This window comes from Xiphophorus couchianus, chromosome 10, assembly GCF_001444195.1.
Source record: "Xiphophorus couchianus chromosome 10, X_couchianus-1.0, whole genome shotgun sequence".
NCBI classification, from domain to species: domain Eukaryota; kingdom Metazoa; phylum Chordata; class Actinopteri; order Cyprinodontiformes; family Poeciliidae; genus Xiphophorus; species Xiphophorus couchianus.
This window is the reverse complement of record NC_040237.1, coordinates 14,052,205-14,078,867: the sequence shown is the minus strand read 5'-3', so window position 1 is coordinate 14,078,867 and position 26,663 is coordinate 14,052,205. Positions and strand designations below refer to the sequence as shown.

The 26,663-nt window shown below is 40.8% G+C and overlaps 1 protein-coding gene across 12 annotated transcripts in view; it reads right to left on the bottom strand.

Moving 5' to 3' along the window:
- Positions 1 to 26,663, bottom strand: part of LOC114152074 (shisa family member 6) — a 97,195-nt gene that overhangs the window by 55,460 nt on the left and 15,072 nt on the right. For all 12 annotated transcript variants that reach the window (XM_028029768.1, XM_028029769.1, XM_028029770.1 and 9 more), the window contains exon 4: positions 25,605 to 25,712. In XM_028029768.1, coding sequence (XP_027885569.1) covers positions 25,605 to 25,712 — 108 coding nt within the window. The remainder of the gene's footprint in view (positions 1 to 25,604; positions 25,713 to 26,663) is intronic.

Here is a 26,663-nt window from a genome sequence, read left to right as displayed (position 1 = left end):
CCATCAGCATTCCTTCAAGGGTTTTGATTTGTGTGCAAAATGAAAGGAACCAGACAGTACATGGCATCTCCAAAGCGGAAAGAACAAGTGACTGAGAGTGTTGACACACTCAATATCTTCTCTTTCAAGACGGCATATGGATGTTTCAATCCCACCATATGCGCCTGAGGGGATTTCTCCCTAAAGCGAGCTCTTCCTCTTTCTTCTCGCTTCTCCTTGGGGATCTCGGGGCCCCCTCCACCGCAGCTTCTGTCATCCCAGGCATGATAGCTGGGAGCCTTTTCTCTGCTGCGTCCTCCCTTGGCTTCTGTCACCAACCGCTGCCTGCGCGTCTCGGCTGAGTCCCTAACTCCCCATGGCCCCCGGTAGCGCTGCAGCTCACTGTGCCAAATGTGAGGTAATTAAGACACAGAAAACTCCAGCACTCGGTTGGAGGGAGGACTGAAACGCTCGTATCTGTCAGATGCTGCAGCATGTGGCTAATTTTTTGCTGATTTGAAGGCGACCAGCTTTCAATCTGGACGCACCGCAGGCAGCTACTTTTGACCGAACAGAAAACTAAGTTTGCCTGCTTTGCAACACAGCAGTGTGTACTCTACATATTCATAGGTACACAAATGGAGACGGTTGTAGTTTTTTTTCTTCTTCTTGTTTTGACAATGACTCTAAATTATTAAAAACACCGAAGATACTTATGTCTTACATTCACTCTTTAAAACAACTCCAACAGGCAATGTTAGCTAAAAGTAGAATTTGCATTTTTGCAAATGGAAGTTCAGAAAATAGATGGATTTGGACATTTTTAATGTATGATACAAATGATCACATGATCAGTGTTGCACATAAACACATTCAAATGGCTAATTGGTGTGAGAAACAACCAACCAGTGTTTGAACTTAAGATTGTTTTTACCTAAGCAAATTGTACTTAGTGCAAACCATTTTAGCAACATTAAACTATGTTCTTATGTGGAATGAAGACTTTAAGACTTTACAGCCTAGGGACAAAACGTTTAAATACAATTTTTTAAAAATCTTGGTAATATTGCTTTAAAATTAATTTACTAGTGTTGTAGTCAAGACTAATTAACCCAAGTACTAGTCAAAACCAAGGCGAGATCCTGAGAGAGTTGGGACTAAAGTCAAGTCTAAGGAGAAGAAGACCAGCGAAAAGACAAAGACTAAACTAGTGAAAGACTAGTTGTAAAAATAACATTATAGTTGTTGCACTGCATTTGGAGCCAGACGTTTAACACCGAGTTGCACCAGAAAAAGTGATTTTCAGCTGTGGTTTTGACTGGTCTTGAGAAAACATGCTGGGTTTAGCGCAGAATGTTCGGCAAATCTTCACAATAAGAGGCTTGAGTGTAAACATTCTTCACTTTGGACTTAACAAAAAACATCTTCCAGACATTAAATTACTTACAGTCTATTGTTCCCTTTTTGGCTTTTGAATCGCACAAGTGTGGATGTTGAGTGTTCAATGACTGTAGTCTGCAGAATGTAGACATCACCCATTATGTCTCACTTATTAAGCAAACTCACCATACCATTGTTTTTGCCAATCACATTTATGAGCCTTCCTATAGTGTTATCACATCCCAAATTATACTTTTTGCTTATTTTAGAGACTTTGAAGCAAAACCTGGTTATTATTAAAAACCGTGATACATTTGCCCTCCTTATTCATGACGTTAAATTTTCATTTTGCTCAATGTTAAATTCAGACAAATTTCCACTATACATTTTTTTGTTGTTGTTTGAGTGGAGGATTAAGTGGTTTGCTATTCAGTGAGGCTTTCGCGCACACTTCTGTTACCATAAGGGGCATTTTTAGACCATAATTCAATCTGCAAGAAGTAGCTTTTCTCCTTTGTTCATTATATATCTGAAACAATATATTTGATGGGAAGTTTTCTTTTCTGAGCATGCAGTTGAAGATTTTCGGTGAATAATGGATGAATGAGAGCATGGCATATGCTGCCTTATTAGAATACAGTTTATGGGAGGACAGAGAACCACAAACGTGACGTGTTTGATGCCATTCATAGACTAAATGACTCATAAAGTCCTTTGTGCAGATTTACCATTTGTTTGGAAAAGTCGACTGCTCAAATTTTGATTGAGAATAAAATGCTCTATGTGTGGAGTGTGAATTCAGCTCGGAGTTTCTAAGTGGATAAATATGAGCACTTAGTTGGAATTTGTGTGGGCTGAATGTGAAAGTCATTCTTGCACACCTGGTGAACAATATGACTTACCCTGATTATAATATCAAGGAAAGCGTCAGTAATTATATTAAATATTCAGTCAAAAATCGACATTCGAGATAGCAGACCGCTTTTTTGTCAAACGGTGTGTTTTCATGCGCGTGTGTCGAAAAACAATTTTCCTTCACAAGACGTGTTTTCCGCTTGACACATCTGAGCTCTTCCCCATCTTTAGACAGTATGTCTGTGATCAGTTTTTTTTTATTATAGTCGCATTCTTTGAATGCCACATTAACACTATGCAAAACAAGCTACAAAACTACAATATGCCTGCACAACCGTCACTACATTGTTAGACGTGCGCGGCCGGCTTTGACAGCGGATAAGACATCTTTTCAGAGGAAGCCGAGCAACAGGGAGGGAAACAAAATAGCTACATGCAATTCACACAGCCGGCAAGCTTGTAACTGTTGAACATGGACGAGTTATTTCTGCTCAATCCATTTCTTTTGTTACATGCCTATATATTTAACAATTTCTTTTTTGTCTGGAGGTTAAGGAATATGCTATGGTATCAGTTGTCTATTGCCATTCCATGTCGCTTTTTAGTGTCAGCTAGGTACAGAGTAGTTTCCATCATCAAGGTACATCAGTACAATCCTTGTGCCATCTCTCTCATCGTCTGTGTCAAATGATGAGAGCTTAAAATTGTCTATTGTAGACCAGATTACTTGGATGTTCCAAGAGGACAAACATGCGTCAAAACCAGTTTTAGAAAGGATGAGGCAGGCTAAACTGCAGCTTTTGGAAAGTTCAAATGTCAGCAACACTGAAGATGTCTGAACTGGGTTTGTACCAGGTAACCAACCAGCTTTAAACAAATTCTACCAATTCCATCAAGACAAATGCTCAAATATCCAGTCAGAGTTAAACCAGAAGGTTGTTAAAATAATGATAACTGTTGTCAAGGTGCTGTTGTTCGTTAAATATCACTGGCTGAAACAAGTATGACCCAAAGCATTAGAAGCCCAAAATTAATCGATCTGTTGCCATCATGAGTGGACTTAAGCTTCTGATTGACAATTTACATGACAAATAAATTTATCTGTTACACCTGAAGCTAGAAATTCAGATTTGGCCAAAAACCTGAACACAGAAGAGTAACAATACCTAAAACTCATGAAACAAGACGAGACATGATTTTAATATAACTTTTTTTAAGTTAGTTCTTTTTTTTACCCCCCCCGGGGGTCTTTTTGTGGGCTCTAGTGTCCCTTATATGAAAGGAGGCTGACAGGAAGGGGGAAGGAGAGGAGGAAAGAGTCGAACCCGCGCCTGCCGCGTCGAGGACTCAAGGCCTCCAAACGTGGGTCGCGCTAAATCCTACGCCACCACGGCACGCCCTTTTAATATTACTTTTTTTGTTTGTTTTTTACCCCTCCAGGGGGTCTTTTGTGGGCTCTAGTGTCCCTTATATGATAGTAGGCTCACAGGAAACGGGGAAGGAGAGGGGGGAAGACATGCGGCAAATGTCGTTGGGTCCGGGAGTCGAACCCGCGACGGCCGCGTCGAGGACTCAAGGCCTCCAACTACGGGTCGCGCTAACTGCTACGCCACCACGGCACGCCCTTTAATATTACTTTTAAGAAAAGTTCAAAGATCAAATTTATTCTTTCAAAAAGACTTTTTGCATTTTTATAAATTCTGCCACAAATAATAAAAAAAACCCCAACAATGTTTTATTTTCTGATTTGTTTTCATTTCCTCAGACTTTGGAACATTTCTTTTACTATGTCGTCTGCTATACGACATTTCCCAGTTACTATTGATACAGTGGGTTATGATTGTTACATATCTTTATGTGGCGGTTGCTACATAAAGCAGTGCTTTCTTTATGCATCTAAAGAACTTGTACACTATTTACACAGTTTTCGTGTCTTGTCTGGCTCTTTGTTGCATTTATAGTTCCAACTGGAAACCCAAAATGCTGCCAAAGAAATGATTGAAGTGTAGTTGGGGCATCTTCTATTCCAACTTCTTCAGGCAAACGCATAGTGACAGCAACTAGAGAGTGCTCACAAGACGGCAATTACCTCAACGAGAAATATTATGTTTTAATATCACAAGATTTTGTTACACCACTAGTAGAAGATACGATGCTTCTACAAGTTCTTTTATCGGGTATCAGGACTTGAAAAGTCAGCAAATGGTACCTGAGATATCATCAGTGTTACACCATGTATGGACCTGTTCCGGTCGATACGTGATGAAGCAGTGAGAGTGACCCCCGCCCCACCCCTCCTGTGTTTTTACACCCGCATCATATTCCCTCAGTGCCTCACTCAGTGGGGGGTTAACAGGCGCACTCGATGTGTGTGTGAGAACACCCTCCTCAATATGACACACTCTTTTCCCCCACCCTTAATGGCCTCTGGGGAAACTTCATTATTTATCGCTGTAGAAGGGGCCTTTCAATTATAATACCTCTGCACACCCTCCTGCCTCCCTGCGTCCATTACCCTCACAGTCTGAACTAGCAGATTGAATACCTGCAGCGTCTATCGGCGGTAATTCAAGCGCCCACCTAGTTCACGGAACCTGCCATGGCGACAAGGTGGAGGCAATTTGCCATTCTGGTGGAGGAGAGTGCCGGGGAATGGTGTGCAGTAATGTGCAGTGGGGGAATGGAGTAAGTGACAGCTATGAGATGTAGACATGACCGTGCTTTCTCTCTCTCTCTTTAACTACCAGGTCCTGAAGACTCTTCATCGGCCCACAGAGCTCCGCTCAGCATGTCAAGTCTCTCACGTATTGTGTGTGTGCGTGTGTGTCTGTGTGTGTTTTTGCTTAAAATTAGTACCTCGCGCCAAACTCGACAGGGCATTAATCCCTCATCGTGCAGCCGACATGTCGCATGAAAAACCCCCCAAACAAACAGCGTGAGGTGGTTAAGGCGAGGCGCGGCGTGTCGGCATTCCTGCTAAATATGTGGCAGAGATAATGAAATGGCGCATTTAAAGTTCCAGACTGGATTCTATTATTCACCGAGAGCAACAAGAAAAGGGTGCCCCGTAATGGTTTATCGTCTGTGAATGCGAAATTAGCAAATTGTTTAGGTGTGCAGTAAACAATTGCCCAATGCAAATTGATAATGATTACTTATTACCACAGAAACAAGACTCATTTATCAGCCTCCGCATTGGAAGCTGAGCTGCTAGATCTTGACGTGTCTGGGTTTTTTTTGGAATAAGTGCTTGTGCACACATGGGTTATTAATGTTGTACTGTAAGCAAAAACCTGAAAACAGAGTCCTGACATCAACTCGTATGGCCGGGAACGCTGCGTGTCCATGCTGTCCTAGTTTTGCGCTCACTTGCATTTAACAATAAAGCATTGAAAATGTGCATGTATTAACTTAAGAGACGAAATCGACATTAAAAAAACTCTTCCTTGGTCCCAGCAGGGTAACAACCAACACATTTTGGAGTTCGCCTAAAGAAAATCAATGAGAAGAATCTAGAAGGAACGATGGTGCAAATTTGCGCCGTACTAGAGACACACACTCCCCTTTTGCCTTTTCAATTTTTCATCGGCTGGAAATGGATTTTGAGATGGATGCCTACCCAGAGCTGATAAATTTTAATTTGATCCCTCCCGTGCATCGGTATTTGCACGATGCAACCGGCAGCCGTAACTCGTGTGCTCTGAATGGCAAGTCTACGTTCAGACTCTGCACACAATACGAAGTCTCTCCTTCTCTTGTACAACAAAAGGCAATCATTCCATTTGTTTTCCCCACACAATGGCCTCTGGACAATAGCGTTCGGCGGGTGGGGGCGGACGGCGGAAGATGCAACCAAGTTATCTGCCTTTCCCAGTTTCTGTCTCTGCCTCCTCGTAATGAATAATAGATTACAGATGAGTGTGTGACTTGTTTTTTATGCTGCAGGGAGCTGGTATAGAGCCGATCGAGGTCAACATGCCAGCGCCATGATCGGTGCTTCACCAGGTTGGTCTAGAAGTACTTGGGAAATTGCTCTCGGCGAAAGACTTTTCGTGTCTCCTCCTTCTATCGCTCATGGCATCTCTGTGAAGGACACAGCTTTTCAGAGGGCAATGTCAAGCTTTTCAACACTATTGTAGGCAAAGGTCAGCTATTTTTGTCGCTAAATCTTTGTCTGTTAGGTATTTCGCTGGTGTGTCTATAAGATGTTTCCCTCCCTTGTGTCGGGCTTAGCCGTCTTTATGCTCTCTCAGTTGGATTCTCAGTTGGTGGGGAGCGACACCAGCTGAGAACCACAGGTGAAAGGTATTTCTGGAGAACAGGAATCCAAGCAGCTGCAGCTGTGTAAATTAAATGCGTAGCCGGGACTTAAAGGCATTTTAAATAGGGGTGGCTGGCAGAAAAAAAAAGGACTTTTCCGTTCAAAGCCTCAAAGCTTTTAGCAACGGATTAGCAACTCTCAGATCTGCTGTCGTGTGTTTAATGAGAGAGGGTGCTCACTGCTCACATTCGGTCATAACAAAAAAAAAAATCAATTAAAGGCACACACTGGATTCAAATCCCATCACTTATGCAGAAAAGGGGAGGAAAAATGCTCTGTGCGAAAAGGCTTGAAATTCAAAGGGCCGAAACAAATTTCAACCGCTGCAACCATCCTCCTTTCATCTGCGAGAAAATGTGCAAGAAGGAGGCAAACCGTCCAAGGGGATTGATATTCAGGCTAAAAGTTCACAAGTTCATTTGATTTCTGAGCAGAGCATTTAATAGCGTTTTGAGTCACTTTTCTTATGGATTTCCCCAAGTGAAGGTTAAGATGGCGACGAAGGAGGCGGAAGGAATTAAAGGTGCTAAAAGTTATTTCCATCCGGAGATCGCTACCAGGAGAAGAGTTGAAGGACAAGAAAAAAAACTTGATTTCCAGACTTCGCAGAGTTTAGATTGAAGGATGATAAAAAAAAGTCGTGGTACCAACGTACAAAATCTGTCCATTTTCTCAACGTGCTTATTCCTTGCAGGGTCTCACTTCCCTGTCAATGACTGACAGGCAAGGTAAGCTAACATGCTAACGCGTACCTGAAGAAAAGAAAACACCTTCACAAGAATTTGTAAATGTTTTCGAACTGGAACTTCTTTGAGACCGTGCAGAACCAAAATATATCAAGGCTTCTAAAAGTTATTTCAAAACTGAATGAGTATGACTTCTATTGTTGAAAACTTTTAAAATGAAATGCCACAGGAGGTACCAGAAGGGTCAGTGTTTTCCTCAGCTTTATATCTAGTGTAACGTAACGCAGTTCTGTTATTTCTCCCCCTTTTGTAGGCTGAAGAAAACCTACACCTGCACCTGGGAAAAAACATAAAGACTTGAAATTATTTGCAGTCACAAAATAATTTTATCTTCAATATTCTCATGTGGAAACAGGTTTCTTAACTAAAAATAATTGAAATTCCCACACACACCTCTCCTGAAAATGCACTTAAAATCATATTTTTCAGCATTACATAGTCCTTAAACCCTTATATTAACATTGCTAGAAGGATTGTAGAGTGTAATAGTTATAAAACAATACAGTTTTCCCTGCAATACCTATATGTCCAAATTAAATGGGCTTACTGAAAAGTGGAAGAGAAAACACCGTACACTTATGGTATTTTATCATTGGATGACTTTCACCCGAAAGGTCCAACACTGAGCCACTCATTCCTGCAGTATTGCCAGATCACACAAAACTGCCTAGCTTCACTTTCTCCAGGCTCCCAAAACAAATAAAAGGTTTCCTAGACATCTGTTTCCGCCTGGGCTTCACGATGTTAGGAAAAGCACCACATCACTGCTAATGTACATAAACAACAACAGCTCTGCTTGAGTGTTTAGGTAATGTTGGGCATAGAAACTCTAAACTATTCCCAACATTGCACTTCTACTGTCTGCTTTTTCGGGACAAGCACCAAAAACAACACAAGAGAAACGATGTTAGCATACAACGAGAATGCCGAACCGGCCCCACTTTCTACTGGCATAGCTACGTGTTAGCACAAAAGAGTTATCCATCCTTCCCTTCAGCTGGAGGATGGTTCAATGCAATACACAGTGACGTTAAACAAGAATGAAACTCCTGACTTTGCTAAGTAAGCTTGAGCAAACAAAACAATCCACTGGTGTGACGCTTCAGCACATGACTGATTTCAGTCCGATCCGGCGCTTTATTTGTGTATAGAACCCCGCTGCTCAAAAATGATGAATGTCGATTCGGAAGGAGGGAAATTAGCATGAAAAAGTCCTTGCATTCCAACCGATGCATGAAATATCTGTGCTTACTTTAATGAGCGCCGATAAGAGTTGCCACGCTGTGCATTGGGCAGCGTCTTGATTGATGCGGCGCATTAAGACAATGTTACTGTGCCCAAGCAAACGTCACAACAGCATTGTCTGCCTATCAACCCACCAAACTACCTGCTTGTGTGCAATGCTCGGCAAACAAATTCTCTTGAATTAATTCGACTTTTTAAGTTTGCTATTTTCTTTTTGAGGTGTTTTTTTTATCATCCTTTCTTCCCTCGTCTTTTCCTTAGGAGATAAAAGCCGTCTTTCTTTTCCCCTCCAGGATAGCACATTGCCAGACAAATAGCTTCACTTGCTCTAAAGTGGCCCCAACAGAAGGACAATGATAAGAGAGCCGTCTTCCAGCTGTCATTTTCTCTGTCTGCCGCCACATCTCACATCACCGTAATTGACTGCTATCTGAGAGTGCTATTGTTCCTCAGGACTCCCAAGGGTCTTGTCAGAAAATCTGGGGAGTTTTGTCATTCACTGACCTCAACATATTTGTTCTCTGGTGGTAATTGCAATAGCTACAAGGTGCTTGGAAAAGTGTTAATTTGGTAAAAGCCAATGAGAGCTATTATCTCAGTTTCCTCTAAATGAACACGGGGGTTTGAGTTGAGTAAATAAAGGTAAAATGATAGCTGATGTTTATTACTCCCTAACAGTCATAAACGTAGGAAGTCGTGTACACCTTGAACTTAGGGTTCTTGTGGGACCTTAAACCAACTAATTAGTCACCGTTGGCGGCATATAAAATCCCCCAGGTACTACACAGTGTGGAAAACCGATATGTTAAACAACCTAGAATTGACTGGAAGGCCCCCACAGATGTATATGCAATCCAATGTACACATTTATGGAAGTCTACCAGAAGACAGTTTTTCAGTCAAACCTTTGAATAAATGTGAAAACTGTAATTCAGTTTTAGTCATTACAACCTTTGATTTCTGGAAAAAATAAGGTCCTTTGAGTAACTTTAATGAAACAATGCACTGACATTCAATAGCTGCAAGAACTGGCAAAACGGATAAATCCTGATTCGAACGATCATGCTAAATAATTTAAAATACTGTACAATCGCAGGTCTAGACTAAACCTTTTCCATCTGATCTTTTGAGAAAAATTCTTCCTGAAACCTTTGCTGTAACATATCCCCATCAACAACTTTTACAAGTCATAGAACTTTCAGTATTTATTAATCTATTATTTGTATAACGCAACAATTGTTTTGAAAGTGCCCCGTCTTTCCCTAACTGGTCCCTGAGAGTAAATCCTGCTGGAGGATATGTCCTCAGATTTGGCTTTTAGAGGCCATAAAGCAGACAAAGTGAAAGGCTCAGCAAGCGACTTTCTACCACGCAGTGACTTCCTCTTCAAACTGAATTTTATAACAGACATCTAACACAGGACACCTAGAAATACCCAGTGAGCCCCTAATGGGAGAGGACAAGGAAACACTGCTCTTTTGAAAGATAGCTACAATTATTTAACTCTGTCCTCGTTTTAAACACTACTCGATATTCAAGGGAAGACGCGTGGGAGATGAGATGAGGCACGGGGCAAAGATGCCCGGTCATTTCCCCCTCCTCGTGAATACAATAATTCTTCCGTTCCCTCCCTCTCTCTGCTAATGAGTGCCACGGCCCAGGCTCTGCTCTCCAGGACCTTATTAACACTTTCTTATTGGTTATTCTGTTAGAGTGCTTAGCCAGCAGGTCAGCCGTGCCACCTCCCCAGAATCTGACCATCAATTTGTATGAGCCGTAATGCCTCCCCCCAGTACGGCGAGCGCTGTCAATCAAAAACTCACACAGGACACTCGAGCCGCATTTTAAGCCATGGAAAACAGATTCGGGGGTAAAGATTGCTCCCTGAAGTGCGGGCTGACTTTTTCAAAGCATTCTAACAGGAATATATATCGGTGAGGCTAGTAAACGAAGTTGCTCTGGTATAAGCGAGCTGTCACATCCTAGAAGTTGTACTTCAGCTGTCAAAGAATAGAACTGTAATCTATAGAGTGGTTGTGCTTTCAGCAGCTCCTTTAGGGCATTCTGTGGTATGCAATTCAAATATTGACAGTGAAGGACCTCTGGACAAAAAAAGGGGAAAAAATGGCACTGATTTAACAGATAGTTGGGGGGGGGGTTCTGCAGACACTTGAAAAGAATTGATGTGGGCTTCGTCACAGGGCTGAGTTGGAGAGTGGGTGTGAAGTGGGGGAGAAAGAGTAGTTCTCTATTTCATCCAGCAATTTCATTGAACATCTAAAATGGTTAGTTTAACATTTCCAAAGGCTGATTGTGGGAAAACTTTATTTGGAAAGATTTTATTCAAACACATTTATCTATGTTATCTTAAATAAACTGACATGGCTTGTGATGTAAACAATTTTCTACATTTCCAGGGTGTATTTCTATGTCAAATACCATTCCTTGGGACAACACTGCAGAGTTGTATGACATCGATGACTGATCATCATTGTCAATAACAAAAGCCAAGCAACGAGAGAAAGTTTGAAGAATCACGACCCGTTTCCACAGACTACTGAGACCAGGTATGTAGATATGATTTCGCATCGCTTTGTTTGTTTATCATAAAAACCAGTGGCATTGAAATTGTACCATGAAATGTGTTGTCATTGTTCCAATGGGCTACTTTATAACACTGATATTTAGATATTCAGAGTCTGTCAGAGACATTCTTACTTCCAGATGTCGAACTAAAATCAGTCAACTCCGGGACTAAGCTTTCTTGGGAAACCCACAAAAGGTATTTAGTCTCACACAGTGAATTATTTATGTCAGATGTCAGCAATAAAGCTCAGTGAGACCTATCCATGGATACTTGCTTTGCAAAAAATACTGTTTTCATCTGGAGTCTGTTCCTCCAGGACTTGGAGTGACTGAGAGGGAGAATCAGTTGACGCCAAATCTAGTCTAGTCAGTAGAAAACTGAGCCGGACAATGAAGGGTGGATCAAAAAGGATTATAAAAACCAATAGACTTCATAAATCTGATTATTTACGGACTGTGATGTTGTTGCACAAACACAAAGTGTGTACCCATTCACACATCATTTGATAGTTGCTTACATTTTTGTGCTCTACCCACACATCAGGATGCATTAGTTGAGCGAGTTAAGATTCCTCGGCATCCCAGAAACATTCCCACGTGAAAGAATTTTCAAACTTAATCAATAAAGGTGAGAATTGAATCCAGAAGACCATGGCGAGTGTGTAAAATTCTAGACAGAGAAGATTGGAGTGTGCATCAGCGGGTTTATTATTGGTCTATGGATATGTTGTATATTTCTTTGAAATGCCTCGTTTGTTCAGATAAAATTCAATCATAATGTATGGTAACTGTATTTATTAGCGCCTCCTATCCTCAAATAATGTCTAAAAATAAAATGCTACACTGTCTAACTCAGCTTGCACAGTCAGTTTGGTTGAACAGAGCAAGCTTTAGTTTACTTAACTTCAGTTTAACATTTAATACTGCAAGTTTTTTGCTTTTTTTGTGAACTCCTGGTCCCCAGGGAACATTAGCCTACATGTTTTGCTCCAACACACCTGAACAAATTAAGAAGAGTACGTTTCAGCAGCTTTTTGTCCGGTTGGCTGAGGGTGAATCTTCCTACAGAAAGTTATAAAAAAAAAACAAAAAAACACAAAAGGCAATTTGCATGTACAATAAATACCATTAACAGTTTCATTAATAATGTACAGAGATGCCATTTATAGTTGTTCAATAACGATGCACTGCATAATCAGATTTAAAAAAAAAAAAAAAACATACCCTACAAACATATGGCAAGTGTTTTATTTGTCTTCTGGTAAATCAGCACAGATGCTCAGAAAAGTTTTGACAAGTGCATTGGTTATTTCTCACAGGGTAAGAGCATGGAGGAGGGAAGATCGAACAGAGCTGTAGTTGTTGATTTAGTACCACAGTCCATCCGATAAACCTGAGTCCCTTATGTCAAACAATCAGCGGTTCAGGTTTGTGCTTCACTCCATCTGCTTGCTACTGTCATTGAAGACGATGTAACATAACATTTTAGGGCTTAAAAATTCAAAAACCTTCTAAAATGCACAGAAATTTGACTCAGAGGAATCCTTTAGAGAGGTTTAGACCCAGTGAAGTGTGCAATTGCCTCTGATGCATTCAACCTATAGCTGATTCTGATGTTACCAAAAAAAAAGCTGTTGTTACAAAATAACACCTGAAACAGAATCTCAACTCAACAGTTAAGCTCCAGCTAGCATTGCTAGCACTGCAGCACAATTAACTGCTACAGGAAGTCAGAAAAGCAGCAGTATAAGTTTTTTCAATATTAGTGCTTGTTCAAAAGGGGGGAGAAAGCAGTTTATATAGTGCATAAAAAGTTTCTAAATGAGATAATTTTGCAATATAGGCACATGGTTATATATTTTAGGCCTGTATGACAAAATTAAACAATAGAAATAAAGCACCATGGGGCTCAACCACATTAGGAGAGCTTGTTTTCTATGTAAGATGCTTACAGCTATACGCCTTTTTTTTATTATCCCTCCTCATCATATTGAAATTAAACTCTTAAAGTTTTGAGGGCAGATGATATGGGAGCAAAATGATGAACTTCCATTAAAACCTTCAAGCTCACAGACTAAAAAAAACAGCCTCCGTAATTTATTTACTTCGGAGTAACTTGTTAAGTTTGACAACGCTACTTATAACTGAAGCATGGATAAAAGTCTCTTTACTGCGGCCTTTAAACGATCATCAATCACAGATGGCAGGGCAGCTTGCTTGGCTGCCTCATTCTAAGCTTCCAACTATTAAGGAGGGAGTTTTAAATTAAAATGACGCAGCTCCAAAAATCAAATTAAAAATGTATGTGTGATCCGCATGGTGACCAAATACAACCAGCCTTTGATGCAAATTTCAGTTTGTAAAGGGTTTTTTTTTTTTCCTCGACCTCTAAATGACCTAAACCCAGGAGAGCGCTGAGACTTTTTCTTGTTTAACTGAAGAGACTTTATAAGAAAATCCATGAGAGTTTGGAGCAGAACAATGTTAGAGATGCATCTTTGCAGAAAAATTAAATAAAATCATACTGCATTTCCTCTCCGTCTGAATGATAAGTGGATGAAAATGCTAAATTATTTTACAGATTTAGCCAGGGCATTTCTGTACACCTGCAGCTTCAGTTTAGAAACGAGACTCTCTGCGCGCTTTAATGCGAAATATAGCAGGAGTCTTAAATCAGAAACCAGATTGCTGACATAACTCGATGTTGATGAATTAATACGCCTATCATTACAGCATTCCCTGAAAATAAATAAAAAATACTGCATTCTCTGTGATTTGTCAACAACAGGAGATGGAGCGTTCACTCAAACTGATGCATATTTCACAGGGCTATATAAAAGTTGACCAGTAAAAGACGAAGTGATTTTTCTCTTTTTCTGTCTTTGTCAGAACTGAAGCCTGTCTATATATGCACTCATGGAGGACACGAGACAAACACCCATTCACACGTACACATACACTGTAGTCCAACCTCAATCCTCCAATCAATCCAACATGCATCAAATTTGGAGTACATGGAGAAAATCCACTCTTGGTTGAACCCTACACATGCCACACAGAAGTCAACATTTTAGTAAAACACATTTCAGCACTACCTTTAGAAGAATGTTCTGATTTCTGTCCAGGGTCAATCTAAAGGAGCCGACAAATCCAGACCTAGTCTCACATCTCCAGTGGATGAAATCAACATTTCCCTTTAGGTTCATATTGGCACAATATTGTCAACTATTGTGGATAATTTTCAAAACTGATGAGCAATAGAAAATCTAATAGAAATGAGATGAGCATGTGTTAATGTAGGATTTATAAAACGAATCAAGCAGGAAGTGCTTTTATTGTGAAGGACTATTACTGTCACTGGAATGACGCAAGCTTAATATCGAGATATAAAGACGTCAGGGTAAAGTCAAGTGTTTTTTTTTGTTTGTTTTGTTTTTAATCGTCAAAGATTATTTAATGCAAAGTTCAGTTTGAGAGAAATATTGATGGTCATTAAGATGCTGCAACACATATTAACCTTTCGTTGACCCATTCAACAATATTTAATGAACCAACTGCATAATTTAACTGCAGAATATGGGTTGGAGGAGGTGAGGACTTTGTTCACTTACTCCAGGAGATTGCTTGATGCTTGGTGAAAACAGATCAACTGACTCCAATAGACTCCTTACATTGGTATATATCATTAAGAACGACTGCAGACAACCAAAACATATAGTGTGTAATGTTACAATCAAAGCCAGAGATTTTTACGCCCTTCTGTAAGTTTACTGACTTGCATTCACCCCTTGACACAAGAAACTAATTTCTTATGAGACTTAAGTCCCAGACATACATTTTGAATTAGTTTTGTAAGTATTTAGAGCACTACTCTCACTCAGATCTGAATCATTTCTTTTCTTAAGCTTGCAAAGTTCTGCTTGAGTCTAAGCTGTAGATTCTAGTTCTTCTCTGTACAACTTTACATGTCTTAGTCAAACTATTCAAGGTCAGTTTAAAAGTAATAGAGTCCTTGATTGCTTAATTGCTACTTGAGGGAAACATGACATTACCCTAACCTTGGCCCAGTGCATTATTATGTCTGCTGAAGGCAGTTTTGATACCTGATGGAGTAACACCACCCATATCTGATTGACCTGGACATGTGAGCGCTCCATCAGAAATCTCTTCCTCCATCTCCAGTTTGATGATTTGTGGTCATAGGTGAACCACTTCAGCTCTAGCTGTTTCTCCTTAAAAAAAAACAAAAACACTTTCAAAGACTTTCCTGGGCGGATGCTTTCATCATGAAGGGTGGGTGTTGATTACATGGACGGGAGAGGATGCTGCTGCCCGTGGGCTTTTTCTCCCATGGCATTTGATTTATTCGAAAGGCAGGAAATGATCGTCTTTCTCTCTCTTAGCACAGAATTTTCTGACTAATGGTTGACAAAAAGAGGAGAATTAGCAGGCAGCAGCTGTTCTGGTGTCTACAGCTAATACGACGTACAAAAAGACACAAGCTTAAGCACACAGTTTCCCTCCGTGATCTCCTGGAAAAATGAAGATGAATCAGACGAGATATCGGGAAGAGAACTGTGCGCTGCCTCAAGTCTGGCTCATCCTTGGGTACAATTTCCAGATGCCTGAAGGTGCCACGTTCATCTGTTCAAACAACTGCATGCAAATGAAGCCACCATGGGAGAATCCAACCAACTGTTTGGGAATTTGCAGGGTACTGTGTGGCAGGGATGAACAAGCCGGGTCTTTACAAACATGAGTATCACCCCCACGCTGTTTAACTCTTAGTTAAACAACCTAGAGACCTAGGTTTCAAATGTCCGCCTGGATATTTTTGCTCATTTTAATTGTACGCAGTTCTTTAAATGTCCTGTGAGTAAATATATTTGTTCATTTATCTATAACAACTGGAACGTTCAATATGTAGCAAGTTATTTTCGCAATTTACCGTCTACTAAAAGAGTCACTCCTCAGATTACTTTCACTCCCTGCTCAGCGGGGGTGAAACTGGGTACCGTAATAACCCAGTTTCAGAAATGGTTGGAATTTTTCAGACTGTGGCGGAATTACGGTACTGTGAATTTGGCTGGATCGCCTGCGCTCCTTTTGGTCTGGAAGGGTTAAAAAAGATAATATTGTACACACACGGGATTGGCTTAAGGAAAGTGTTCATCCACATAAACCCACTGACTTACACCACTGATCGCTGTTTTAAACTATGTCAGCCAATCACTATCCTTCAAAAACAACTTCCTGTAGGGAATTAACCATGGCTCCTTGACATTCATTTGGGTGGACAGACAGGGAAAATTGAACAACTTTTAAATACTGTGTTAGAATAGAAAGTTAATAAAACACAAGATGTCGGTTGGGAATTGTGTCAAAGCAAGTATGCAGACGTTGAACGTCGTCGTGCCTCCGTATTGGGAGGGATAGTTGGAGTTTAACAGCTGACCTCCAATTTGTCTTTCTCCTTTATAACTCAACGTATCAGAGAAGCTGGGCTTGTAAAAGCAAACAAACAAAAATCGTCTGAACCAACATCTCAAATTTCCACTTTGGTAAGAGTTTTTATTAATAATCATTTTCAATAATTAGAGTCTACGTGTTAGTGAACGGGCTAATTACATAGAAAATGTATTTGGTTTCCCAATTATCTGGGTATGTGTGGATTAAGTCTAAAAGCACCTATAAAACAAAAAAAGTCAGATTACAGTTTGAAAATGCACACAAGGGTCAAAAACGTTAAACTTTGGGGAGACATCCATTTGCGTGATGAAACAAAAATGTAAGCATTTTCCATGCTTACATTGTGAGGTTTAAATGAAAAAGGCGGGAAATTGGAAAGTGAAGTCATTTCTAACTGTCCCAAGAATTAGGGTCCACAGAGTGGTGCACTTCCAAAAACTGATGGCATCATGAGGGCTGAACACTACGTGGAAATATAGAAGCACAAACGGGTCTTTGAAATGGACACTGACCCTAAAGATGCTGCCATAAGTGGCAGCAAAGTAAGTATTTTTGGAGTGGCCGTCAAAAATCCCTGTCAGGAAGGCATGGACCAAAATATCCCAGCAAACTCTTGTGGAAAACGATTCAGCAAGTAGAAATATTTTCGTAAAACCGACAACAGAAAAAGTTAGTCTGATATAATGTCAGTCAGGAAAAAAAAAAAGTTGTCTTTTTCTGAAGTGTACGTAAAAACCGGGCCTGAACCTGTCTTCTCTTAGTAATGTGTTGTTTTGCAGAACAACTTGCTACATAAAAACACCAATTAGCACCTCCTGCACTCCCTAATCCCCTGAAATTACATTGTAAATAAAAGTTCTGTGATAACATCCCTCACTAATACCGCTCCTACATCTCCGATTTCGCCATCCCAGGCACATTATATTCATAAAAAGAAAAAAGAAGTAATTGCCTGCCATGAAAACCAATTTGACTTCCTCCACAGGGCAGAATTAAAAGTTGGGCTTAGCAAGGTAATGAAGTATTGCATATGCTAAATCAAGAATGGAGGCTTTGTCTGGAGTAATCACTTCCTCCCGTTTCTACGGCTCGGCTGTGTTTTATACCAACAAGAGTGACATACGGGGAAATAATTAAAACTGACGCGTTCAACCAATAACAGCTTGCAAGCTGCATATTTATATTATGCAATCACATTTGCATACGGGCTGTCAATCTTCGGTCCAAACGCCGAAAATTCAAGTCAATCAAGGTGTCGTCATTGTGATCCAGCCGCCCCAAAAGACGGGGATCCTGGATCCGGACGCCGCCTCTTTTTCCTGAGCGGCAGGGTGACGGCGCTTTACAGATTCGCAGTTTTGGCCCGGCAACTGGGAGCCAATGGAAACCCACGCTGCAGCTCTCCCGTGACAAGAACAATTAATACAAACCGGCGATCGGGCCGCGTTTGCTGGTAGCGATGATGTGTTGCGGCGTTGCATCACCGCTGCCAGCGCACGCACACACACACACGCACACACACACACACACACACACACAGGAAGGAAAGTTGTTCCGGCTCCCTTCTTATCTATCTTCTGAGATTATGTTCCCAGTGAACTTTTATACAATTTCTGGCATCTCTGACGCTTCAAACTGAGTTCTGCAGTTTTCGCACCCAAGGCGGTTTTAACAGTGCGGTCCCATCTGACAGCGGAACACACACACACACACGCATACACGCGCACACACACGCACGCAGGCACGCAGACAACAGATCAGTGAGCAAGCTCATTAGTTTGGCTCAGTTTGACAGAAGCCTCCACCTCGCTGCCTCCTAATTTTGGACAAGAGGACAAGAGAATAGGCAGAAACAAAGGAATGTGTGAGGCAGTGCATCGATCTGGACAGATGGCCGTGGGGACGGGAGCAAGGTTAGCAGCTGTGCATGCTAAATAAAGTTTAGCACAAGTAATACTCTGTCACCCAGGGAAAAACCCTTAGATGTGTAAAAGAAATTAAACTTTTAAACTTAATGGGTTGTTCTTTGTTTGTTTTTTTTGGGGAGGGGGGTTGCTAATCAATGGAGCGCAATTAGCCTCGGAGGGTGCCAGAGAGAAAACACTTATGTGTGTCAAGATAAGACCCTGAGTACTTGGAGTTCATGTAGGTAGAAGATGGAGACCAGACCACTTGTAACAACACAGAGCCTAGAAAAAAATCTATTCGAAAATCCTTACATTTTACTCGTGTTGCATCCATGAACCGAAATCGTTATGGTTATGGATATACAAAGAAAACAAACAAACAACAACAAAAAAACAGGACGTTTGCATGGTGGACCATCGCGAAGCGTTGCATAAACCTGGTTGTTAAGGGGCGCTTTTCTTCTTAAGGCAGCTGGTTAGAGTTGATGTGAAGATGGGTGGAGCTAAATACAGAGCAGTCCTTGAATAAAACCTCTTAGAGGATGCAAACGATGTGAAACTGGTTCACCTTTCATCGGCAAAACAACCCTCAATACACAGGGAGAGGTAAATTCGATTGGTTTAGCTCAATCAATGTGCTGTTAGAACGGCTCAGTCAAAGAACACAGATGGGGCCAATTGAGAATCTGTAGTAAGAGTTAAAATTTGATGTTCTATCCAGTTTGACTGAGTTGGAGCTTTTTTTACGAAGAGAAATTGACAGAAAATCTTCGTCTTACGAAACACAATAAAGGACTTGCAGTTTCAGAAAAAGGTGTCTCTAAATGTGAATATGAATGCCAAATGTCTATTTGTGACAAAAATGTCAAAAGAGAATCATATTGTTCTCTGATTGTGAACAATTTGTGTTATTCTGTGACATTAAAGCCCAGTACTAAATATCGGTGTGTGGCTGTAATGTGGAACAAGTTGAGGAGGAGTTTGCTCTCAACAGGACTGGATATAAACTGGACTTGTGCGCCTTGTAAAGCGTCTCGCAGTGACATTTGTTGCGAATTGGTGCTAAATAAATGATCTGTATTTAATTGTAATACTTTAACAAGCCAGTATAAATCCTAGGCTTCTCGGGCCGCGCTGCAATAAACAGCCTTACCCTCGTTAACATAATTGTTCAGGAAACGGCAGATGCTCTGCTTAGTACGATTGCATACAGAGTCACACATTAGGAAATGAAAAAACACCGAAACAAATACGTCGAAGCAACCTTTTAAACAACAATCAACATTAAATTGGGACATTTTTTATTTCATAAATCCACTGTGTTGTTGCCCACAACTCACGATCACTTTATTTATTTTCAGATAGTAAACCATGTGGTTAGACGCAAGTCTTTGTGAAAAGTTTCCAAACCTTCAGTGACTAAGAATGATCCACGGATCAAAACAGAATAAAGTCTAAAGAATGGAAATCAGTTAAATGACATAAATTCAACGGTTCTGCGTATTTTACTCCAGGTACTTTTTTCAAAAATCCGAGACATGCATGTTTTATTGGAAACTCTTAACTTCTCTAAAAATTGATTTCATGTGAGCATTAATTTCTGTATGTGTTGGTCCATTTGTTGATTAGACTTCTGTTATAGAAAAAACAAACAAGCAAAAAATACACAAGATCCTGTCTGGGAGCTAAAACATTATTTTGTAATAGAGCAGGTATTTCTTGTCACTTCTTTCATTCGTTGTGAATTTACTGATGTTCCAATTTTAATTCTTTTAAAGGTTTTGTTGGCTCTAGGGGCCTTTATTTGAATGTAGTTTGACAGGAAACAGGGTAATGAGAGAGAGGGAAGACATGCGGCAAATGTCGCCAGGCCAGGAATCGATCCGGCGACCACCGCCACGAGGACTGAGGCCTCAATACGTGGGTCGTGCTTTGCCTCTGCACCACCACAGCACCCATGTTCCAAATTTTTAATTAAAACATTTTATTTAGAAAATTCTGTTTCTTTGCAAACCCTGGCTTTAATCCAAATTTGCTAAAGCTTTAGCTGCTCACCTGTTGTACTAAATCGTTTAATTGCACCTCTGATCATTTCTATGTTATAAATTAGTCACACACGTGTTTTATACAAAAAAAAAGGCTTGTTTGCTAATAATAATTAGCCCTATTTAACTACCATTTGTTCATCAATGTTGTATTGAAGCATTGGGAATATCTGTTTCGCCATTCATTCTGATTTCCAACATAAATGGAACATGACAAAAGGCGAAGAGCGTGGCTAACAGAGACAAATGTCTCCTCTTATTACAATTTGCATACATAAGAGAAAAAAAAATTACTTTTATTGTAAAGGATTGGAAACATTTTTCTAAATAATTTTGGATCCATCTGGTCTGCTAACACAATTAATGCTTTGCCAAAACAACACACACACACACCCCTTACAGGATTGCACACTTTGTCATGTTACACTAAAGTATGGTATTGTGCCGTTCTAACACCTACACATGCTCTGAACTAGACTAGTGCACGGATGCTTCAATTTATATGTTTAGTGTTATTATCCTTCATCTCAGCCTAAAGACTGTTAAAGAATAAAAGCATCCTCAAACCATGACACTAATAAAACACAGTTACAGTTTGCGATGTGGAAAAATATGCAAAGTACATAGGGTTAAAGCCCATAAGGTGAAGTAATTCAGAATAAAAGACATTCTTCTAGCAAGAGGGCTTCTGTCCATTTAAAAAAAGAAGGTTGAATTTTATGGAACTGTTTATCTTAAGTTTGTGTTAGCAGCTCATGTAGCAAATCCACTTTTTTATGAGGATTTGAGTTTTTTAACAGCTGTAAGTCTATACTTGACAAAAAGGAAAAAAACACAAGATTCGTGGAGGTAAGCAGTTCATGTGAAACATTACAAATTAAGTACTAAGACTATAAATAATCTTAGTCACAATATTAATTGGACCTTTTGGACCATAAAACTTTCTATTGGCAAACTGGCAAAATGTAAATCAACCCATTTTAATAATATGCAAAAAAATATATATATATTAGAATGAAAGATGAAAACCTGTCTAATGAAGACCTGAAACCAAAACCAGCAAAGATGAGGGGGAGAAAGGGATAAAAAACTTTTTGAGAAAATATGAGAAAACCAATTATGTGAGTTCCCCCTTGAGCCTGCAGCTGATCTTATTTAGCGCGTAGCTGTGATGTACTCTGCCACACAGATGTGAAGCATCCAGCTGCTCCGACTCTCGCCGACACCCCCTGAACCCTCCTGCCGCTCCCGCCCCGCTCCCCAATGGGAACGGCTTCGTAACGTACAGACAAAACTTGCCGTAATTAACAATCAAACACACCTACTGCGTGTATAATTAGGCACGGTAACAGACGGCGAGCTTATCTCCGCCAGAAGACCACAATCATGACTCCTGAACCTGGTTCAGTCATTGTAAGAAAAAGTTTGTTTTAAAAAAAAGCACAGAGATCCAGTGAAAAACACAAACAGCTGTTACTGGATTTATTTTTCCTACTGACAGCCCTGAGTCGGTGCTTGTGTATTCTCTTTTTTTCTCTCTCTCTCTCTCCTGCCTTGTTGTCTTTAGCCAAATTAAACTAAGCTGAGCAAACCTCATCAAAAAATAATGAAACTCTGTATGACTGTAATTCAGACGGAGTGTTTACACGCTGCGAACCTTAGTGGGACTCATCAGAGTTCACATCAGCCGCACACACGGCTTCAACGACGCACAAAGTTGAGATAATTCCAACAAAAAAAAGACGGAGCAAGTCGAAACGTTAGCAGGTTCGTGGAAGAATTTCCAAGTCATTATGCGGCGAGTGAAATAAATGCGTTTTGCAAGTAAATCTATTTCTGTTAAGGCTATTTAACATCAAATCCACACCAAAAGGTGGCAACAAGTCAAGTGATCCTGACATACAGAAAACAAAGTTCATAACTTAGCTTATGTTGTTTTTTTTTAAAAAAAAGTGGAATGACATTGGGAACAGGTGAAGCTAAAGAAACTTCAAAAAAAGAGTGGAAACCCGAGGAAAAACTGTCGGCATAAAAGAAAAATTCTGCTACTGAAAAGAAGCAGAACTTTTCTTTTATGCCGACAGTTTTTCCTCCCAATAATTGGCCTATTTAAAGGTTTATCGCATAAGAAGCATCTCATAATGGGTAAAAACAAACCAAACAAAGCCATTGACCCAAAGCATTCTGATGCCATTCATTATAGAAACATTTGTCAACTTCCAAATGTTCAAATGACGACTGGTTGGGCTCATGATCAAAAAGTTTAAAAAAATAAAATAAAAAACTAATTTTGTCATAAACCAGACACAACCATGTCCTCACAAATTGCTGACAAAGGAGTCAAAAGAATAATCAAAATATATATATTTTTTGTGAAACCAATGCTGCGCAAGACTCCACCAGTGTAGAAAAAGAATATTTTGGCTTATTTAAAGTTTACTTTGGAACACAAGGATAAATCAGTGAAATACTGGGAAAATACAGTTCAACTGAATTAAAACAAACTTTATTGTTCTTTCAAGTAGAAGCAGAATTGGATCTGCACATTAACCAATACTAATATGGAAATTTGGAGGTGGTATCATCATGATGTAGGGCTGTCTTTCGATTTATGTCTCCCCGTAACACAAGCGAGAGTTTAATTGAGAAAAACAACAAAATATTCTTAATGAGAATGTGAAAATTCAACAGCAAATGATTCCGAACACAGCCATAAAAACTCTTTTTTTGGGTTTCAGAGATGGAAAGAAATTTCTGCTAGACGAGCCCCGTCAACCGCTCAGCTTGAATTACAGTGAAAATCTTGTGAAAGAAGTGGAAAAACAGAGCGAGCCAAGAGCATTTAAGATTTTTATGGGGAAAAGAAATCCACCCGAGAAATCCATGACTAGTTTCTCCACACAGAAGACGTTGTGAAATTGCGTTAAAAGGGCGATTCTACAACGTGTGACCTGCGTAATCCCACTTTACTTCGTACAATTTACGTCATTAAGTAATTTTCCTACAAATATTTGGTTTGCTACCAACATCTGGTGCCTCATTCGAAGTATACTTACTTAGAAAAACATTCATTTGCTCAATACTTGTTTCCCCTGCTGTGTGTTGGCTGGCTCGACAATGCAGCAGGAGGACAGCACAGCAACACATTTGCGGATATAGAAGAAACCAATCTGCATTTGCAGATGAGAAAAGAAGCGGCTTGGGGGAGAGACGGAGAGCGGGGGAGGCATTAGCAGAAACTGCTCGTTTCGTTCTGTTGCCCCCGGAGTTATTGTACAGTGGTGAAGATGCTGCAGATAATTCAGAGAGGCAACAATATCCAAGCGAAATTTCACAACGGAGCTTCATTGATTTTAAGGATCCAGTCTGCAGTAACACCTGCCTCCGGGCGCCGCGCAGCCAAACAGAGATGCTGCCAAAAGAGAAAACTGTTTAAAGATTCCATGTGCTTTACTTATTTCTCTTTTATGTTCTGTATTTTTTTTTTGTTTTGTTTTGTTTTTTTTAAAGGAGGAGGGAAGGGTGTTTTAGCATCAGCACGCCATCCCAATCTCACAATCTGTCATTTGTTTTTGCACAACGGTAATCAGAAGCAAGCCGCTGAGAGGAAAAGCACAGAATTACTGCAGAATTACCAGCACTGATGCTGAAAGCTAAAGCACACCCCATACTGTCACAGGGAGTTCACTGCCAGCCGTGTGGGAGGCCCGCTATTGTCATGTTTGCACAAAAGCGAAAATCTGTTTAAACAAATTAGGGACTGTAAAATTCGCAAGATTCATAAAACCCTAATAACTTTTTGCCACATTACTCATCTCTTGTAGAGAAACGGGGAGGGGGCCACTGTGGGAGAAGGGGGCTTCACAACACATTCTTACTCCCCACTCCTCATATTGACGAGTGGGGGAGTGAGAATGTGTTGGGGTTTCAACGTCTGATTTTTTGTTGTTGTTTTTAATCCAGCTGCACCAGATTGTGAAATGGAGCAATCCCTGGAGGATTTAGTATGTCTGTGTGTGTGAGTCTATAAGTATGTATATAATGCGGATATTTTAAGGTTTTCGAAGATATAGGAAAAAGTGAATTTCTGAATTATATCTCCATTCAGTTGATGGCGATAATACACCAAGTATGTAAACATAAACGCCATAAAAGAAGTAGAAGACCAACCCCTGGAATAAAATCAGACGAAGAAGAGAGCTAACAAGTAACGGCTAATTTTAAGTCAAAATAAAAATACAACGTTTGCTCAAGCACGTTAAGGACATGGGGGGGAAACTTCTCACCCCACCAACACCCCACGCAGTTCGACGTAGTTGAAGACAAAAAACCCCGCGACACGCGGCGTCCGAAACAACGCGTGAAATCAAACCAAGCGGATACCAAAGCTACAGCAGGTCAGGACGACGAACCGGAAACCAGCGAGCTCCGACGGCGATATGAAGGGAGGCACACGGCAGCAGAAGTCACGATTATATTGAAATGATGTAAACTTGTCACTAGAGCAGTCATTTACAATGCAGCAGAACAGGCGTTCAATTAAATATTCAAAAAGATGCTATCGGGTGAAAGGGGGGGTTGCGTGCTCCCGTGAACTGCATCTGGTTTAGCGGAACAAAAAATAAACAAATAAAAAATTAAACGGAATAAATCACAACGTCTTAGCTGCATACTAATTAGTGTTTTACCCATGGGAAAACTTTGCCCCCTGCAACACCCCCAACTAATGGCATGTGGTCATGACTGTGTATGAGTTGGAAGTCACCTTCTCCGCCCCTGCGTCACCCACCGGTGGAGGCGGGCGCGCGCGGGCGCACGAGCCTGTACTTAATTGCAAAAACGCAGAGGCAGGAGTCCATGTGAATTACCCAGGGAGGGAAATTGAATCTGAAAACATTTCACCTTCATCGAGTGTCTTGTTGATCGCCAGTGTTGCGAGTGGAACATTAGAGGCCGGGAATTAGCATTCAGCCGGGTGTGTGCAGCGCGGCGTGTCGGTATATGGATGAGAGAGGAGGTTCGCCTGCGTGAGGAGAGGAGAAGGAAATGCGGAGGAAAGGTGGCGCTCTACCTTTCTGGTGGCCTCGACCGAGCGTCACGAAGCCAGAGGAGATGAAGTTGTGAAGGTCGCCGCCGCCACCGCCACTGCTCCGGATGCTCTCTTTCCCGTAGTGGAGGCCTGGTGGCGCGAGCACCACATTTGCATGTTGATTCATTCAGGTGGACACAGGCACATGGATGCAGAGAGAGAGAGAGAGAGAGAAAAGATTTTGTTAGTATTCTGACCATTAAACATGTGGATTTTTAATTGAGCCAACGCAGGGCTTTGTTTGTTTTTGTTGTTTCTTCCAAGGTCATAATCAAACTCAGAAGGGTTAGCAAAGCACTGAAACCTCCAGACGAGTTTAACGGTGAGGGGGGCAAAATAAAAACAACTGCTGACAAAAAGTGACAGAAGGCACAGATATGGGAAGTGTGAAAGCCACTACTGTATCAAATCGATATAGGAGTAACAGAGAGTGGGCCACTTTAAGGTAAAAACAACAAACAGCTGACTGTGGGCGGGTAACGTGGGCCGCCCGTGCTGCCGGATCTGGTTTGACAATTATTTCTTGGTTTTCTTGGTCACATTGGGACAAATGCTTCAAATCTTAACACACAGTCACAAATGTAAGTCGCTAGCAACTGGCAAAAGCAACAATATTTTGTTGTAGTGTGATGTATGTGTGAAAGCAAAAGGGGTGAGCCCAACGGACGGGATACGGCAGCGACAGTGACGAAAGTTGAGCGTTTTTCAACGTTTATATTTTTTTGTGTGTTGCTAGCCCATGCGTCAACGTCTACATGAGATTTTACAGACTCGTATTTTGCCGGTCGCTTGGCAGCAATTGTCCTCATCGTACAAAATGAACGGAGAGTGAGCGACGTCACTCCCCGTGTGTCAAGCCCATTAGGCTGAAAGGCTTTGAAAATGCCTCTAAATGTTTCAGGGTCGACCTTCTGAGAGGGACATACAAAGAAAACCTCCAAATGGATTCCTTAGCCAGGCATATATCCACCTCTGCTGACCTCTTTTGGTCACGGATTGGCCACAGTACACAGGCTCTCCCCAAAGCCCTTCTCCTTAAAA